This window comes from Rhinatrema bivittatum, chromosome 5 (assembly GCF_901001135.1).
Source record: "Rhinatrema bivittatum chromosome 5, aRhiBiv1.1, whole genome shotgun sequence".
Taxonomy (NCBI): Eukaryota; Metazoa; Chordata; class Amphibia; order Gymnophiona; family Rhinatrematidae; genus Rhinatrema; species Rhinatrema bivittatum.
The window spans coordinates 357914672-357934900 of NC_042619.1; the positions used below are offsets into that span (position 1 = coordinate 357914672).

Below are 20229 nucleotides of genomic sequence, written 5' to 3' on the forward strand. Positions count from 1 at the left end.
AGAGGAGGGAAAGGGCTAGATTAAGGAGCAGAATGGCTCTTCCACGTGCTGCTCTGCGCCCTCCCTCCCCCTTCCTCTTACCTGTATTCTACCTAGGAGAGGAAGAGCTGGAACAGAAAGTAGAGGGGTGTTCTTTGTTTGGAGATTTGGGGCACTGGCCAATAGTTATGGAGTAGAACACTGGGTACTAGGGCACTGGCCAATAGTTGTGGAGTAGAACCTTGGGTACTAGGGCACTAGCCAGTAGTCGTGGAGTAGAACCTTGGGTACTAGGGCACTAGCCAGTAGTCGTGGAGTAGAACCCTGGGTACTAGGGCACTGGCCAATAGTCGTGGAGTAGAACCCTGGGTACTAGGGCACTGGCCAATAGTCGTGGAGTAGAACCTTGGGTACTAGGGCACTGGCCAATAGTCGTGGAGTAGAACTCCGGGTACTCATACATAATAAAGTTCCCTGCCCCCCCCAAAAAATTCAGCTTATAGAGCAAAAGAGAATGTGAGTAGTGGGAGGGTGCGCACAGAGACAGGAAAGAATAAGAGAGAGTGTGTTTCTGTCATCAAGAGTGCAGTGGGGGGGAAGAAAGAGTGTTAGTATTGTGGAAGGGGTGCAGAGAGAAAACGAAGCAAGAGAGAGTGATAGGAGCAGTGTGAGAACAGAGCAAGAAAGAGTGTGTATGTGGCATGAAGAAAAAGGGGCGAGAGGGGGGGAGAGAGGACCAGGGATGGCAGAAGATGAAGGACCCTGGATTGGAGGTGAGGGGGGAAGAAGGAATCCAGGGTGATAATATCGGGGGAAAAAGGGAATGAAAAAAATGGAGGAGAAAGAGGCATGGTGAAAACAGAGTAGGTAGGAAGAGAAGACAAGGAGGAAAAAAAGCAAAGGGGGGGGGCAGAAAAAGGTGTAACGTTCGGCCGATCATGGCAGTTGCGCACCACGGCTGGCCTTCACTTACTCTCGGGTGCCGCCACGCCACCCTGGACGCTGACACTTCTGCCCTGCTTCTTAGGTGCGTGTTCTCGCAAACGTTTAAGGCCCCGGCGGCGGGGGCCGATCCTATAGTCGCCTCCCGATTGACGTCAGGATGCTGGCTCATTTAACAGCCTCCCACCCCCTTGGAACTCCTAGACGGTGCCTCTGCAACAAGTCCTCCTGCAATTCTGCTGCTGTTTCGCGCATTTGTTCCTGCACCCGTTCCTGCCTTGTTCTTGTCCGCTCCCGCTCCTGCCTTCTTCCAGCTCTGCCTTGCACCATTCCTGTCTCGTCCTTCTCCTTACCTCATTGCCTTGCTTCTGTTCCTCCTCCTCCTCTCCTATTTAACTCCTGCTTCCCACCTTGCTTTGCCCTCTCGTGTCATTGCCCTCTCAGACTGATCTCTTGTGCCCGACCCTTGCGTGCATGCTGACTCTGCTTGATTGCCGCCTGAGTTGACCCCCACCGCCTGGATATTGACTCTGCCTGTTTGCCACCTGTCTTGACCTGTGCCTAGGCACGGACTCTGCCCGATTGCCGCCTGCCTTGACCGATGCCTGGATTTCGATGCGGTCTGACCGCCGCTTGCCCTGACTCTGACCACTTTCTGTGCTGTGGACCCTCACCCTAAGTCATGCGGGCCTCACAACCCAAGGGCCCAATCTGCAGTGGAAGAGGCTGATATAAGTGAAGCCCGCTTAGTCCCAGCCAGTAGACGATCTCTTCCTGTTGTTGGCATGGCCCCTGCCATTCACTCCCCGTGACAAAAGGGGGGGAAGAGAAAATATTAAACTATGCGTTGCTGGAGGAAAGGGACAAGGAAAACATAGAAAAAGAGGAAAAGGATACTGCATCAGAAAACCAAGCCAGAGATTGAAAACTATTATCTGATAGAGAATATTAAGACAAAAGTCATTCTCAGGGGAAGACAAAGTCTACGCAGACCTCTGCCCCCAACCAATCTCAGGGTGAGCAGAACTGAAAAGTTCCTGAGCACAGCCTTATCCCTTCAGCCTTTCCTTTAACGCCACTGCCTAGCCCACCGTTTCCCCTACCAATGTGCCACTGCCCACTGGTGTGACTTCTGATCTAATCAGGTGTAGCAAGGAAACGTCGCCGCTGTCCGGTGCTGAGATCCAGACCAGCATTTCAGCTCTGCTCTCCATTACCTCGCAGCAACCAGAGTCGCCAGCCGGGTGGATCTTAACACACCTAGGAGCTCCTTTTCCGAGAACGTGCGCAATCGTGCCTGCCTCTTCTTCCTCGCTACAGCGTGAGATCCCGGAGTGTGGTAATTAAAGGGGGGCTGCAGGCAAGGTTGCCCCCCTTTTGAGCCCTGTCATCCTACGCCCTATCCCTAACCCGAGTGAGCCCAAGGGAGTGCCTGCACTGAGCACCGCACGCGACTTCCGGAGCTCAGCAGGAGTGGAGGAGCTCAGCAGGAGTGGAGGAGCTCTGGCGAGCACCACCTGCGGCAAACACAGTAACTCACGGAGCCCGCTGTCCCACATCACGCAGACTCCTCCCTTCTCCTGCACTTTGTACGTAGAGGGAACTTGGCCCATTGTGAAATGTTCATGCCCATCTCCGCCCCCACCCTCCCCCTCTCCCTTGGGTTTTAAAATGTGAAACACAGACCGGAGAGGCTTCCAGTGCTTCCTTAATGGTTTCTTGATCGTACGAGTCCTCTCCATGTCTGCACGGTCTTAGCCATTCACTATACTTTCTAAGGTTGATATTATTATTCAGAGGATTTGTTTGGGTAACTTTTCGAGTTACCTGGACAGAATCCAAGATTTGAATTTCCTGCCCCACCAGGCAGTTAAATTTTAATCGGGTAAGTCATTTCGCAGTTAAAATTTAACCAAGTAAAAAAAAAAAAAATAGAGGCAGCTTAGAGGCATTGCTTAATTTTAACTGGCTCTAGCGCTGATATTCGGCGCTACCTCATTAAAGTTAGCCGGGGAAGAGACCAGGGTAACATTTATTTATTATAAGTTTTTTTATACTGCCTATAAAGGCAAGCAAGCGACGCGGTTTACAGTAACCGGGTATGATCAGCGGGTGAGGGTTCTGCTGAATATCTGAGTAGCTTTCCCGCTTATTGACCTGCTGAATATTCACCTTTTTTTTAGGCCAATTCAGAATAAAATGTGGGTGGTTTCAGGGGCAGAGTTAGGCTAGGGAAAATGTTAGCACGGGTTTTCAGTACCAGGCACCTTGCTTAGGTTCCTAAATCTAGGCAAATGCATGACGGGCCTAAACGTAGGTCCCTAAAGCTTTAGGAGCCTAAAGTTGGATGAATTTTCAGCTTTAAACTTAAAGGCCGATTATAACAAAAAATCTGAGCTCCTAAATTTAGGGACCTGAGTTAAGGACCTTTTCTATGCAGAAGGTAGCAGCCTGAGTTTTCAGCTGCAAGTTTAGTATAAATTGATTGGTTCTTGAGCCATTCAGAGGTAGGCGGGTAGTTAGCAGCTGCAAGCTCTGAGGGCCTCTTCCTCTCTCCTGCCTTGGCCTCCATTCTAGGACCCGCTGAGTGCTCAGCTTACGTAGATGAAAGCAGCAACTAGGCTGAAAAGGGATGATGATTTTTTCGGACCCAGACATCCTGGGACTTTTCCCAGAAACCTGGAGTTGGATTTCTAAACCTGAAGACTCTGGGTTAAACCCAGAAAGTTCTCAGGCATGAACCCAGAAACTGAATGAGAGTCAGCAATGTGCCACCGCTAAGTAGGGATTTTGTGTGGGTGTTTTTAATAGCATTGTGCTCTATGTACTAAAAGAAGTATCACTTATTAGTCATGCGAAGAACTTCTCCCACCCTCTTCATCATTGGCAAAGCCTAGATAGAATCACCATTTTCGGTTTTGAGCTCTGTCCTTTCAGAATGACATAGAAATATTGGCTGAAGTTCCACAAGAAATCACTCAATTAAGAGGCTTGGATGAATACCTTTGAAGACAGGTTGAAGGGATTGTTTATTTAGTCTAGAGAAGAGAAGTCTGATAGGGAGGCATTTGCATGTTGTCATTGGATGTTTTATAAACAGCAGGTTAGATAAACAACTGACTGGAAGGCAGGGGAATAGACTAGATAGCTTCTTGAGGCTTCTGTGACCATCTTTCTAACTTCCCTTTTAAATGTAATGTAAATAATATGACCTTTACTGACTTAAGATGTTATTTATTAGAGATGAGAATCGTTTTTTGTGTTCATGTCGTTCTTCATTTTTCAGCCGCCGCGGGAAATGTCGTTTTTTTGCGGTTTGGGGTTTTTTTTATCGTGAAAAATTGTTTTTTGGGTTAGCGCGCGCTAACAAAAATCATTAGATTTTGTTACTTTTTTGTTACTTTTTGCTAGCGCACACTAATGGGAGGTAGCACGCACTAACCTGAAAAATGATTTTTCGCGAAAAACCAGGAAAATCCCGATCATTTTTCGGGTTCCCCGAAATATGGCGAATTGGACAATTTCATTGAAATTTTCCAGTTCGGCAAAAACAAATGCACATCTCTATTATTTATTTAGATTAGATTCTGCCTTTCAGGCACTTCAAAGCCTCCACAGGTATAGCAGGTGAATAGATCTAAGCATGAATTAATTGTATAGGTAAATTTTATGACTGACTTTGCAGGTTATCAGGGTTTACCAGGCACTCCTGGCCAGGCTGGTGCTCAGGGGTCTGCAGGGCTTAATGGAATACCAGGAACACCAGGTTTTAAAGGTCAAAAAGTAAGTATTCTTTTTCTCTGTGTAAAGAGCATGGCAAAAGATAAATTGCATAATTATAATGTTTGCAATCCTTTTTTGAGCAGGAGGGGAGGTTATGTAACTTGCTCAATGTCCTACAGCGAGTGAGTAAAGAGTCATTTCACACTAATATATTACTGTATTTACATTTATTGGTTCTTTGGTTGTAAAGCCATTGCTACTTACTGAAATCGTAGATGTATTTACATGCATGTCCATCCAATAGCATGTAGGTTAATAATGCAGTGATAATGCGAATGAGCTGAAATGTGAAATGGTTACAAAAGAGGCGCATGACATACTTGCTCAAACGTGACAGGTGAACTGCACACCATGACCACTAGAGAGAGGATGAGAATGTATATTTATTTATTTATTTTTATGTTTTTCTTTTTCTTTTATTTTCTATGTATGAATATTATACATTACATTTTCAAGAATAATAACTTTAATTTGCAAGCAGAATACATATTTGGGAAAAAAGAAAAATAGAAATACATGGCTGAGGATGAGAATTGTATATGTTTTTCTTACATGTAACAGGACATTTACATAATTTGCTCGGTGATTTTTATGACACAGTGCTTGCAAATATTTTGACCTGTGTCCTCTTCAGGAAAACAGCAGAAGCACAAGAAAAATGTTACCGTTTTCTCAGAGGATGTGAAGTCCTCACAGGGGTTGACATTATCCAAAGGAGCTTGGCCAGTGAAGATTTCTTTTAGCATGCTGTACTGACCATGTGTAGTCTGTTCCTTGTCATGAATGTTGCGCAGAGCCCGTTCAGTTTTAGTTTTTCTGCGGAGCCAAAGAGTTGCATGATATTCTCTCGGAGAGAAAATATTTTCATATTTCAAGTATTTTCTTGATTCACCTTATCTTGCCCTTCATAGGTAGACTAGTACATTTTTTGTTTCCTAGCACCCAGACAGATGATTTCAGGACCAGTGAGTTATGCACCTCTACCAGCAGATGGAGACAGAGCAAACTGACGTCACAGTATATTATTATTATTATTATTTAACAGTTGTATATACCGAAGTTCTGGTAACAAAGTTACTAATCACTTCGGTTTACATTACAACAATTAAATTGACAATATATAGAATAATGTTTTACAAAGAACAAGGAAAGTTGAACTTGGAAAAAATAAATAATAATAATAACTTACAAAGAGCAAGGAGAGTATAATTTAAATACAATATATTTTGAGGAAAAGTGAATATAATTGCTGGTATTGACTAGGTTGAGACTGAAGTTGACAGTCATGAAGTTCAAAACTTAGTTATTGGGATTAAGAGAGAGCTTGGTTGAACAACCAGGTCTTGAGTCTCTTTTTAAAGGTAGGTGCTGATTGTTCAATTCTAAGGTCAGGAGGGAGTGAATTCCAAAGTTTAGGGCCAGCGGTGGAAAGAGCTCTTCTACTTAGTGATGTTTTGAGCGGATGGGCCCTTAGCATGCCTCTCTGGGCTAGTCTCGTTGGACGGGAGGTGGTGTGAAGCTGTGTCGATGACTTTGTGGATTATTGATATGGTTTTATAGAGGATTCTATATTTGATAGGGAGCCAGTGAAGGTTCTTTAAGATGGGAGTAATGTGGTCCCTTTTGTTGGATTTAGTTAGAATCCTCGCAGTGGCATTTTGTAACAATTGTAGAGGTTTCAAAGTGTTTGCGGGTAGACCAAGCAGCAAAGAGTTACAGTAATCTATTTTCGAGAATATGATTGCTTGTAGTACATATCTGAAGTCTTGGAAATATAGGAGGGGTCTTAGTCTCTTTAATACTTGAAGTTTAAAGAAACATTCTTTATATATATACTCCTGCAGTGACGACAGCCTGCCTGTATTCTCCGTCTCCAGCAGATGGTGGACATGTGTTTCCCTACTGGGGATTGCTTCAAAATTTAGAGGAGAAATAATAACAGATTTAATTTGCAACGCTATCTTGCGGTGATACCAAATAGTTCTTCCCCCAGTTAAGAATTCCTGAGGTGATTTCCATGGTCTTTCAGTTGAGTGTCTTGTGCCGGTAGCTGGTTTTCTCAGCTGGCATGGACTTAGCTGATTAAAACAGCTGAAAGGCAGTGGGTGCAGGAAGCCGAGAACAGCAGTGACGGTATATGCCCTCTCCCCCTGCAGCCGGAGACCGTCTCTGTTCTCAGCCAGGAAAGGCTGAGCTCAGGTAAGGTTTAAAAAAAAAAAAAAAAAAAAAGAGGAGAAAGGCAGAGTAGAGGGTTGTTTGTAGGCTTTCCCCTTCCTCCAGTCTGTGCTCGGCGTGCTGTTCCAATGTTCATTCCTGCTCCTGTGGGAGATTAAGGGACTTGGGCAGCCTGGCGTGTTGAGCAGCCCAGTTGGGTTAGGCCCCACTGTTAGGCTTTCTTTTCTGTGTGCTGTGTGGAAAGCCACAGCAGCGTTTTCGCATGCTTTTTTCTGCGCGTTAGGTTGCCCTCTTCGGGACCATCGGTGCATGCAAATGTCTGACTGTGCGTCCGAGTTATGCACCCAGTTTTTTGTGGGCGCACTGCCTATGTGCACAATCTGGTACATATTGGCTGCGTGCTTAAGTTTGGCGCGTTGGAAGTGCATCTAGTTTAGCGATGCCTAGCCTTCGGGCGCCTAAATTTTGTGCCCCTAAAAATTTTGCAGCATGAATTCAGCTGGACACACTCCTTCAGTCACCTGTTAAGCATCCTGATGGACCAATGGCACCTTTGGCTAAGAAACCTAAGTGTCTTTCCACTCTGTGCTGCCTGTCCTATTTGGGCATCTCAATCTAGAGTGCCCTCTAACTTGTGGCAGCGCTGCTTAGAGGTTCAGGGAGAATTATTTTCCTCTGATTTTACTAAGCCTAGTTCTTCCCAGCCTGATGATGTCCTGGGTAAGGACATGTCAGGAGGGACGCCTGACGTTGGAACTCCCTTAACTGGTTCATCAGCGGGGGAAGGTAGCTTAATGGACATAGCAGAGGTGCCTTCTGGTTTTGGCATGGATCCTTCTACCTTTTCTTGGGTATAATTTTTTCAAGGATTACAATCTTTTCCTCAGGCGCAGTCCTCAGCCCCGTCCAATCCTATCAGGTCATAATCATAGTTGGTGGCCTCTCACTTGTCCATTACTACTGTTAAGGGCCAAAGTACTTGTAGATTGACAGCAGGTCCTCCTGATAGGAATCTGGATGGCACTGATGATGAGGCCAATCCTGACTGGAGGATGGGGAAATTCCTCCGGGACTGGAACCGAATAGGGACTATGTTGCGGTTCGGGGGGGTGCTCTTGAGCAGCAACCAAGATGACTGCCTAATCCAACTGCTCCACGAGATCCTTGCTAATTTTGACTCTCCCATCTCTTCTCATTCTAGCTCTGTTTTTCCATTTTAATATGTCAGCAGCTAAATCTGGAAAGACTGAAGTCATGTTCACAGCTGGAGGGGGGGGGGGAGTAAATGAGCTAAACCTGATCCTCTGTCCCCAGACAAGACGTCTTCCATGAGGAATATGGCGTCGGGAGATCTCATTCTAACGGAGCTTAGACTGTTAAAGGATATGCTTCAAAATAATATGGACTCGACCGCTGCTATTCGCTTTGATCTTTCTGAGGTGTCTCAACGTTTTGCTACCTTTGTGGCATGGCTGGAAGGGCTAGAAGCACAAATGGAGTTCCCTTTTGCTAACTACGGCTCAGCTCCCCCAACTCTTCCAGAAAATGGAGCGCCTGCAGTGTAACTTAGAAGATCTGTCGAATCGCAACCAGAGTAACAACATGCACTTGCTACAGGTCCCTGAGGGCCTGGAAGGATCTGACCTCCGAAAATTCCTCATCAGCCTGATTCCGGCTAGGCTACAACTACAGTTTGATCTGCTCCTGGAGATTGGGAGGGTGCATTGAATTCCATCGCGACCACTCCAGAATTCTAGATATTTGAGACCTATTATTTTAAAACTTCTCTGATATCTGCAAGTGTTAGAGGTGCTCTCTGCAGCTCGAGCTAAGACACCGCCCATCTACCAAGGGCACACCATTCTCTTCCTACCAGATTTGACAAAAATCATGGCCGCTAGAAGGAAAGTCTTTTTGGGGTTTCATCCCCACCTTCAAGCCCTGGTCTCCTATATCCCGCGCGGATGTGCGTTACCTGCCACAACCAAACCAAAACCTTTGAGGCTCTGGACGCCTTGGATGCTTTACTTTCTTAGCTGGAATCATCTTTGGAGATGGTGATCGGACTATCTGAATTTGGGAGTGATTCATTGTGGAGTCTAACTTTTCATTCTTCATGGCTACTGCTCTGTTTACCCACATCCTTTTTTTGCATCACAGTTCATGAAACTACTTTAGTGTTACAACCTTTGCCATTTTTGGCTCGTTTTTCTTTTCCCACCTATGCCCTGTTTTTGTCTCGTTATATATTACTAACCCAGAGGAACTAGGCTCAATTTAAAGCCAACCATATGTTTTATATATATTTATTTCCAAACAGCGTCTCATACAATTTAACAGAAAGTGCTAAGTGCAATACATGATATCCCCGTTAAAAATCCTCCACACCATACTCACATACACACCATGCATACCATCATATCCCACCACATACTAAAAAACCCAACTGGTACATAAACAATACTAGTACCCCCCACTATATACCCCCAATGTTACAATACATCCTTTTTTTCAAATAAACATTCACTGTTGTTACCAATACCAAGTATCTGTTATTAATTAACATGTATTACATTGTATTGTTTTTAAAACACAAGAAACTCTTAAATATCATATCAGATACAAAGTATCTACCATGTTAACACAATCATTGATTCAATTTATACAATGTGATATCTGATGTTATAATGCCCGACGGGACACCCGTTTCACCCCTTCCTTGGGGCTTCTTCAGGGATGAATTTCTGTATTATACACATACACCCTCTATCATCGTCTTCCTCATATGTATTGGTCAATATCCATGCTTTCATATAGTGATATTGAACTCCAATTCATTGGGAGGATATCAATTGCACACAGCCGTCAATTCTCCAGCTAACAAAAGAATATATTTCATAAAGTTAAAAAAGAATGTCTGTTTTATGACAGGGATAACCACCCTGTGCACCGTCACCTTAAACACACCGTACCAACCAGATATATTCAAACCGGCGAAACTGTTTCCCGCTGATTGCCAAAGGCACTCATAATTACAAATGCAGGGCATGCGTTGTCATTTCATCATTGCTGATCTCACGAAGCAAAGACCCAAACTGTTTCAATATCTGTGTAAAATCAGATCAATAATTCCTTTAATGATTCATGTTCCCATATGTCTCATCATTAGTGATATCAAAATAAAGGAACCTTACACACGTTCGACTCTTTGAATCAAACTTATTAAAATTGTCTATTAACGCACCCTGACTCTTTTGACAAACCTAGTGACACCATTATATACTAACGTTATCTATGCTTCTACTTCAACCTCGCCATTCAACCTCCCCAATACAACCTCATATACTAACATTATCTATACTCCAATTCAACCTCGCCACAATGGTTATCTCACCATTCAACCTCACCAATTCGACCTATAATACAGCCATTATCTATACTCCAAGTCAACCTCACCATTCAACCTCATCAATTCGACCCCGTATACCAACGCTGTCTGTACTTCAATTCAACCTCACCACAATGGATAACCTGAAAACTTCCCAAACTTACCTTAACAGAACTTAATGCCAATCGTCATGTCTAACAGTCGCTGCAAATGGTAACACTCAATTCAATAAATTTACTGCGACAGACGCCGCCGCCATGTCCTGAACTTCACAAGGAAGTCTATCATGGAAACGTAATATCCGTATTTTTAACTCTCCCCTGACGTCAAGACGTACCTGACGTGATACTGATGTAAAACACCCCGTAGCGTACTGAACTTCAAATGGGAAATCATCTTTAATGAAACACCCCGTAGCGTACTGAACTTCAAATGGGGAATCAACTTTAATGAAAAATCGTCCTTCACTGCTTTAAACTATGCACCCTTAAAATAAGCAGCCTCATCAGCCCACAGGCAGGAAATCACCATTTTACTCCACAATTTAAAACCATCTATCAAACAACTCTTACCCGCTATAAAAAGCATCCCATTCTATATTATCATTTAATCCCAGCGGATGTACAGTTTGCCAAGAATAAATATATTTTTGTTCTATTTTTCTAAGTATGTTACTCACATCACCTTGTTGGCACACACAACACTGTTGGATAACAAAAAACTTAAGGTCATCTAAACAATGTTTAGCGGACTCCCAATGCGATACAAGTGGCGCTCCACTCTTATGTGTCCTTAATCTACTTTTATGCTCGATGATACGTTGCCTAATCTGTCTGCTGGTATAACCAATGTATACCAACTCGCATGGGCAAATGATGGCATAGATAACCATCGTAGAAGAACATGTGAAGCAGCCTCTTAAACAGTGTGGGTAAGGTAAATGTGGTACTTTATACTCTTTGATGTCTAACACATTTTGACATACCGAACAAGATCCACACCTGGTCTGTCCCCAATCCTCTTGCTCTTGTTCTAACCTGGTTCTAGACAGTAATGATTTTATATTCTTGCCTTTTCTCATGGAAAAAATAGGCGGTTCCTCGAACCCTGGTAAAGATTGTAAAATCCGCCAATGTTGAAGGATACTTTGTTTGATAGCATGGGACTTCGTTGAAAAAGGTAAAGTACATATGGTTCTACTCAACTGGTTCCGGGGGCTCGGGAGCAATAAATTATCGCGATTGGCATATAACGCTCTTTTATAAGCGCGTTTAATAATTTTGAGGGGATAACCTCGTGCTCTAAATTTATCTTTAAGCTCTTCCGCACGGATTTTAAATTAATTTGTTGTTGAACAAATGCGTCTGTACCTCAGGAACTGACTAATAGGTATACTCTCCTTCAATTTTTTGGGGTGGAAACTTTGAAAGTGGAGAGTGGTATTCCTGTCTGTAGGTTTGATGTACACAGATGTAGTGAGTTTATTATTACAAATTTTTACCAAAATATCCAAATATGGTAACTGTTGCCTATTATGTTGCATGGTGAATTTCAAATTTGGATCACAGGAGTTCATGTCATGTTCAAACTGCTGTAAATCTCCTTCATTGCCTATCCAAATAAAGAAAAGATCATCTATGTATCTCCTGTACAAGCGAGTATATGAAAAATATCGTGAAGTATACACATATTTATCTTCGTACAGAGACAAGTACAAACATGCAACTGAAGGTGCTAGAGGAGATCCCATCGGGATGCCTTTAATTTGGTTGAACAGTTTGGTTTGAAATTGAAAATAAAATTTGGTAATCACTAACTCCACTAACTGCATCACAATATGTTTTTTAGAAGTGCGGATTCCTAATTGATCCAAAGACGTCTCTACTATGGACATCGCAGCTTGTTGTGGGATATTTGTGTACAGGGATGTAATATCCGCTGTAACCAAAATGCTATGATAATCAACTTCACCAAATTGTTCAACCATATTAATAAAGGAAGTAGTATCCTTAACATATGACCTAATATTGGTCACTAATGGCTGTAAGATGTTATCAATGTATTTAGCAGCCTTTTCAAAAACTGATCCACGACCCGAAACAATGGGCCGACCAGGAGGCTTCACCATCGATTTATGGATCTTAGGGACGAAGTAGATATAAGGAGTAGAAAACATATCAACCTGTAAAAACTTCGCCTCTTTATTACTAATGAGTCCCAATCTTCTGGCATTCGTAACAATCTCATTCATATGCGACTTAAGGTCATATCCCGGATCTTGATCTATAGGTTCGTAGAACTGTACATCATTCAATTGCCTCCATGCCTCCTCTTCATACGCATAGTGGGGGGTACTAGTATTGTTTATGTACCAGTTGGGTTTTTTAGTATGTGGTGGGATATGATGGTATGCATGGTGTGTATGTGAGTATGGTGTGGAGGATTTTTAACGGGGATATCATGTATTGCACTTAGCACTTTCTGTTAAATTGTATGAGACGCTGTTTGGAAATAAATATATATAAAACATATGGTTGGCTTTAAATTGAGCCTAGTTCCTCTGGGTTAGTAATATATAATGAGATTAACAGAGGATGCACTTTAGCATATAACCTGTTTTTGTCTCGGGCACATAACGCCTTACAGGCTCGCTTTTTTTCTGGCACCAAGGGAGATGTCCCTTTTCTTTTTTCATATATGGTCCAGTTAGATCTTGTTGGCTTTAGGCTCTGCCTAGAGACTTATTTTATTGCCTCAGATAGCCAATTGATTTGGCTTCTGCTATTCATCTACATGTTTGGCTCATTTTTGGTAACTTTTTTTATTGTCTATTGGTTTTCTTTTTTTGTCTTGCTGCCCAGTATTTGTCTCTTAGCTGCTTACTTACTCTTTACATGGAGGATTTGTACATTGTACTTTTCTTTTTTCAATCATTATGGCTTCAGTTGTCTTCATTACAGGTCATATCCCTTAATATTAATGGGTTAATTAACCCAGTTAAAAGGAAGAAAATCTTGTCTTATTTACACTCCTTACATCCAGATGTGGCCATGCTCCATGAGACACACCTCTCTGCCTTACCATCTCAGAAGCTGAAACAGGCTTGGGTTGGGGGAGGTATTTTTTAGCCCAGCGCCGCATAAGAAACAGGGAGTGGACATTTTATTTCATAAGAAATTCGGGGTTCTTGCTTCCAGTTCCACTGCAGACCTAGAGGGCCGTTGGGTCTCAAGTCAAGGCCTCTTTCGGGTCAGAACATTTCCTGTTTTTTAATCTGTATGCTCCCAACGCAGACGATCCCTCCTTCTTTCAAGCAATTTCCTCCCAGCTCTTACATGAAGATTCTTCCCATTTAATTGTGGGGGGTGATTTCAATCAGCCTCTAGATCTCATTTTGGATAAACAATCCTCAGCTAGAATCTCCTACTCCAGAGCTTATAAGACTTTACATAACCTAATTGCAACCACAGATTTGGTGGACCTGTGGCGCTTGTTACACCCCACAGCCAAAGACTATACTTTTTTCTCCGCCCCTCACCTTACATACTCTCGTATTGATTACTTTTTAGTCTCTGGTTGAAATCCCAAATGTTTGTTTGGCCTCCATCCAACCTATTTTAGTGTCTGATCATGCGGCGGACTCCATTTCTCTTGTTTTGCCCTTCTCCTTTACGGAGATTTAACTCTGCTTTGTTGGATACAGAATTTCAGGATTACATTCGGGGGAAAACTGAGGAATATTTTCAACATAACGAGACACCTGATATTGCTCCTCCTCCTGTGTGGCTGCCTTTAAAGCTACAGTAAGGGGCAAGATAATTAGTTATGGTATTAAGATTAAAAGAAAACAGAGGGCCAAGCTTCTTGAATTGCAAGATTCTGTGGCCCATCTGGAGAAGGAGTTTGTCTCTCATCCTTCCTCCTCACTTTACAGAAAGCACGATATGAGTATAACAAGCTCTTAAGTCACCATGTGGGGAAAGCCCTTTTTTCTCAAAAAGTGCTGTATTATGCTGAAAATAACAAATGGTGGGCATTTACTTACTAATTATCTGAAAAAGAAATTTGAAAAGAAACGGAGAGCAGTCATTCAATCTCAGCATAATGTTTGTTTGCAATCTGATACTGATATTGTACATGCTTTTCGAGATTTTTATGCGGATTTGTATATGTCTGAATCCACCTCGCCTTTTTCGGCCATCCATGCTTTTCTTTCACAGCTATCTCATCCTACTCTCGTGCCAGAGCAGAGAGAGTCGCTTGATCGTCCCATCACTCAGGAAGACATCCCATCTGCACTGGCTACTCTCTGAGGTGGGAAGGCTCCTGGGTCCAGTGGCTATACAGTGGATCTTTATCGTGCATTTCAAAACTTACTGGTTCCCAAGCTCTACTCTTTCTTTAGTGTATTGCCCTGCTATCCTGGTTCTTTCTCTTCCTTTTCGGAAGCTTGTATTGTGATGCTTCCTAAACCTGGAAGAGATTCTCTGTTAATTACTGACTACCATCCTATTTCACTTCTCAATACTGATTATAAACTTTTTGCTTTTGGCTATTAGGGTAGAGCAGGAAATGGGATCTTTAGTTCATTTTGACCAATCTGGCTTTATTAAAAAATAGGCTCATCTCAAATAATGCACAGATGTTTCCTCACATCCTGGAAATGGCAAAGACTTCTTCTTCCCCAATTATTACTTAGTCCTTGGATGCTGAAAAAGTGTTCAGTTGCGTTGAATGGCTCTATTTGGTTGAAGCCCTAAAATGGTTTGGTTTTGGTGCCTCTTTTTTTTAACTTGGATTCGATTGCTGTACTATTGCCCTTCTGGTTTCCTTTATCTTAACAATAGGATGCCTTCTCAGTTTACCCTCCAGGGATGTCCTCTGTCCCCTTTCCTTTTCAATTTGGCATTGGAACCTTTGCTCTTAGCTATCCACTTTGTCCCTGCTATTGAAGGTCTGAAGCTTGGTATGGTCTTTTATAAACTGTCTGCCTATGCAGATGATGACCTTCTCTATCTTTCCAACCCTCTCACTTCTCTGTCCCCATTGTTATCTCTAATCTCTCGTTACTCCCTTTTCTCAGGCTACAAAGTGAACTGGCATAAAACTGAGTTGCTTCCTCTTAATTCCTTAGGGTCTGTGTGGATCTCTCCGAATTCCCATTTCAAGTGTCTACAATGAGTCTCAAATATTTGGGAGTTCTCTTTTTTTTTTTCTTCAAACATTTCCACCACAGTTTCTCATTGCGAGTCTGCTTTATTACAAATGCTGTGAGACGCTGTCATACAATGGTCCCTACTACATTTGACATGGTGGGGCCGCCTTGACACTATTAAAATGGTGTTAACCCCCCCTTAACATTTTCTCCATGGTTCCTATTTCCTTTTTGCAGGATTTTTACCAACAAGTGGACAGAGTCCTTACACAATTCTTATGGAATCAAGTCCCCCCCATATTGCATTGTCTAAATTGAAGGCTGACAAAAGTCTTGAAAGGGTCAACTTACCAGACTCTTATAGCTACCATCAATCTTTTATTTTGCAACAAGGAAATTACTGGTTATTGGACATTCTGTCCCTTTCAGAGACTCCTCACTGGCTGCAAATAGAGCGTGACTTACTTTATCACTTCCCCTTGGAGGCCCTGGTTGGGATATCCTCTAAACGTATCCTTAAAACCCATTCCATTATTTCTACTACACTTAGGGCCTTTGCGGAATATGATCATTTGATATCCTCCTCCTCCCCGACCTGGGGTTTTTCCTAGTATGCCACACCATGGTAAAATTCTCATTTTCAAGTTGGGGGCTTCTTACTCAGTTGGAAATTATGGCAGTCCTGATGCCTTTGGTTTCTTTCCCAATTATTACGTGATGGCTCAGTGCTCCCTTTCTTCGAGTTATGTCACTCTTATGCTCTTCCTCACACTCAATTTTATGCCAGGCTTCAGCTTCAAGCCTGTTTATCTCCAACAAATGTATCCCCTTTTTGTTTGGGAGACTTCCCTAACCTATTTGTCTTTTATAAGGACTATGGTGCCTTGGGTCATTTGGCTTCTCGCATTTATAAATCTCTCAAGAAATCCTCTTTTCGTGCTTCTCTTGGGCTTCACTCTTTTTGGTGTTCAGAATGTGATTGCTCTTCTGAAGAGATGGATTGGGGGCACTTTTGGTGCTCATCATTGCATATTTCACTGTCTTCCAGCTTAACCCAAACTTCTTATTTTATCTTTCTCAGAGCAGTGTGGACTCGTGGAAGGTTTTTCAAGCTGGCATGGTGTCCACACATTCTTGTTGGTCTTGCTGTCTTCCAAAAGTGATGTTATCCCATATGCTGTTTCATTGACCCATTGTACTATTTTTTTGGCATCAAGTATGGGCAACCATCTCACAGGTATTACATTTATATTCCTCCCTTACATTTCATATAGTTATTTTTCAGGGGGCAGTCTTGCCATTCCCTTCTTCTCACTGCAAATTGCTGGATTTTTTTCTAGCAGTTACCCTGTCTCTTATTTTGTCTTTTTGGAAGCACAGTGATTTACTAAGTCAACAATTTTGGTGGAATTCCATTTGTTTATACTGTAAGTATGAGAAGGCAGTCATGATTAAAAATCATCGCCTTGCCTCCTGGTCTCTGGTGTGCCAACTGCTTGATGATTATTTTGAATCTTTAGATGTGACAATTGCGCACCCCTACAAGTTCATTATAGCCTTTAGCTTAAGCAAGTCTATGTAATTTTTAGGGCAGCATTGAATTGTCTATTTTATTGTTTTGTCTTATTTTATTTTTATTTTTGTCTTGTTTTTAATGCTTAGTATATTTGAACAAAAAAAAAAAGATGCTGGGAATACCTGGGGTAGATTCCATGTCAGAGCCATAGAAAAATCCCATTTTGTTTTCTTTGCTTAAATCCTCATGTTTTTTCCCTGTTATGGAGGCCATTCAAGAATTGATTGTTGTTGAGTGGGACAATCTGGAGGCAAATTTCAAAGGGGTTCGGGCTTTGGAAGGACTGTACCTCTGGATCCAGTAGTGAGAGAGCATCTGCTTTTTCCGAAAATGGATGCACTTGTCTGTGCCGTCTCTAAGCGGACGACTATCTCAGTGGAGGGAGGAGCAGCCTTGAAGGATGTACGCGATAGGAGGATTGAGGCCAATCTTAAGAAAGCATTTGAAGTAGTGGCAAAGACCTTGTAGTTTGCTTCTTGTTGTTCCCTGGTGACTCACTCTTGTTTGCTTCTCTCTCAGGAGGTCGATGACTGGAGTGAATTCTAGGGTAGTTATGGAGCCAGCCGCTGCATTTTTGACAGATGCGGGCTGCAATTTGGTCTGCACCTCAGCCAGAGGGGTGGCTTAGCTAATAGTGGCCAGGCATCATTTATGGCTGATAAATTGGTCAGCCGATGCGACCTCCAAGGCTAATCTTATGAAACTGCCCTTTAAAAGGCTCCTCTTGTTTGGGAGTGAATTGGAGAAACTGGCCAGTAAGTGGAGTGAATCCCCAGTTCCTTGGTTGCTGGAAGATAAGAAGCAGACACCTCGCTCCTTTGGCATGAGAGGTCGTACCAGGGGATCCAAGCATTTTCAACCTTACAAGGGACCAACCTTTCAGAGGACTTGACCTTTTGGTAGGTCTCAGTCCTTTCATCCCAGACAGCCCAGGCAGGGTGTGGGCTCAGATAGTGGGTCTGCTGACCCACCCCTGAGAACAGGGGTGGGTCAGCAGACCTTCATTGGGAGGCTCTCGCTCTTTTATTAGAAGTTAATCGAAATCCATTGGATCAGTGGGTTCTGGAGGTGATACAAGAGGGATATGCACTCCTTGGGACATGTTCATGGTGTCTCCCTGCCATTCCCCACAGAAGAAGCAAACAGTGGAGTGTACGTTGTCAAGGCTCCTCAGTCTGAGGGCTGTGGTCCCAGTGCCTACAATAAGGGTTGATATTCCATTTATTTTGCTGTGCCCAAGAAAGAGGGCTCATTTTGTCCCCAAGAAAGAGGGCTCATTTTGTCCCATCCTGGATCTCAAAGGGGTTAAACATCATTTTCGGGTGACTCATTTTCACATGGAAACATTGCGCTTGGTGATAATGGCAGTGCAGTCGGGGGAATTTCTGACCTCCTTGGATCTGTCCAAGCGTACCTCCATATTCCCTCACGTGTCTCCTAGATAGGATTTTAGACAGTGCTGGGGAAGGAGACCGGAGACAGGCTGTCGTTGTACATGTGGGCACCAACGACATAGGAAAATGTGGGAGGGAGGCTCTGGAAGCCAAATTTAGGCTCTTTGGTAGAAAGCTGAAATCCAGAATCTCCAGGGTAGCATTCTCTGAAATGCTTCCTGTTCCAGCGCAGGTCCCCAGAGGCAGACAGAGCTCTGGAGTCTCAATGCATGAATGAGACGATGGTGCAAGGAAGAGGGATTCAGTTTTGAAAGGAACTTGGGAACCTTTTGGGAAGGGGGAGTCTCTTCCGAAGGGATGGGTTCCACCTTAACCAGGGTGGAACCAGGCTTCTGGTTCCACCCTGGTTAAGGGTTAAGGGAACCAGGCTTCTGGTTCCACTCCTTTAAAAAGGAGATAGAGCAGCTTTTAAACTAGAACAAAGGGGACTGCAAACAAAAACCCACCCGACCCTTTAAAAATGACCCCTTAGCTTCCCCCACCCTCCCAATCCCCCCCAAAACATTTTAAAATTACCTGGTGGTCCCGGGAGCGATCTCCCGTTCTCGGGCCGTCGGCTGCCACTCATAAAGATGGTGCCGATGGCCCTTTGCCCTTACCATGTGACAGGGTATCCGTGCCATTGGCCGGCCCCTGTCACATGGTAGGAGCACTGGTAAAAGTGTGCAACAGGCATGGACATTGTTAAAAAAAACAAAACAAACCATCCTAGAAGCACAGTACAGATGTATTCCATGCATTAAGAAAGGTGGAAGGAAGGCAAAACGATTACCAGTATGGTTAAAAGGTGAAGTGAAAGAGGCTATTTTAGCTAAAAGATCTTCATTCAAAAACTGGAAGAAGATCCATCAGAAGAAAATAGAAAAAAGAAAAAGCATTGGCAAGTTAAATGTAAGACATTGATAAGAAAGGCTAAGAGAGAATTTGAAAAGAAGTTGGCCATAGAGGCAAAAACTCACAATAAAAACTTTTAAAAATATATATACGAAGCAGAAAGCCTTCAAGATAGTCGGTTGGACCGTTGAATGACCAAGGGGTTAAAGGGGCACTTAGAGAAGATAAGGCCATTGCGGAAAGATTGAACTATTTCTTTGCTTTGGTGTTTACTGAAGAGGATGTTGGAGAGTTCCAGAGAAGATTTTCATGGATGATGATTCAGATCAACTGAACCAAATCACAGTGAACCTGGAAGATGTGGTAGGCCTGATTGACAAACTGAAGAGTAGTAAATCACCTGGACCAGATGGTATACACCCCAGGGTTCTGAAAGAAATAAAAAATGAAATTTCAGACCTATTAGTAAAAATTTGTAATCTATCATTAAAATCATCTGAGTGTCAGAGCCTCTCAGGAGATGCATGAAACCCAGGAGTCACTAGTGGACAGGGGTATGGAGTGTGCAAAATAAATGATTTTATTAACCTAGTGTTGTTGAAATGGTATTGACAGTTTCTGCAGTAGGGATTAATACATGGCTGCTGGCCTCACACTCAGGCAAGATATCTAGTGAAGAGATCATAAATGTCATGCAATAGAGAGAATCTCATTGGAAATAAGGGTCAAGGAAGCTGTAGCTTAAGACCTATCCACTGCCATTCCAGATTCACCCTCCTCATCTAGGAGGTATTCATGTGGGGTGCTGAAAATATCCTTCTATCTTCCAAGAAGGCAGTACCCTCCACCTCCTAACCCCCCGAGTGTAACTTCAGCATGGGTTATTTTTACCTATATGTATCACCTTATAATTGTCCACATTTAATTTTATCTCCCATTTGGA

The 20229-nt window shown here is 43.0% G+C and overlaps 1 protein-coding gene across 1 annotated transcript in view; it reads left to right on the forward strand.

Annotated features, from left to right (window-relative positions):
- The window catches only part of COL4A1 (collagen type IV alpha 1 chain), a 376455-nt gene that overhangs the window by 253589 nt on the left and 102637 nt on the right, over positions 1 to 20229 (forward strand). Inside the window, exon 29 of the mRNA XM_029604713.1 lies at positions 4607 to 4704. Within this exon, the coding sequence (XP_029460573.1) occupies positions 4607 to 4704 (98 nt within the window). The remainder of the gene's footprint in view (positions 1 to 4606; positions 4705 to 20229) is intronic.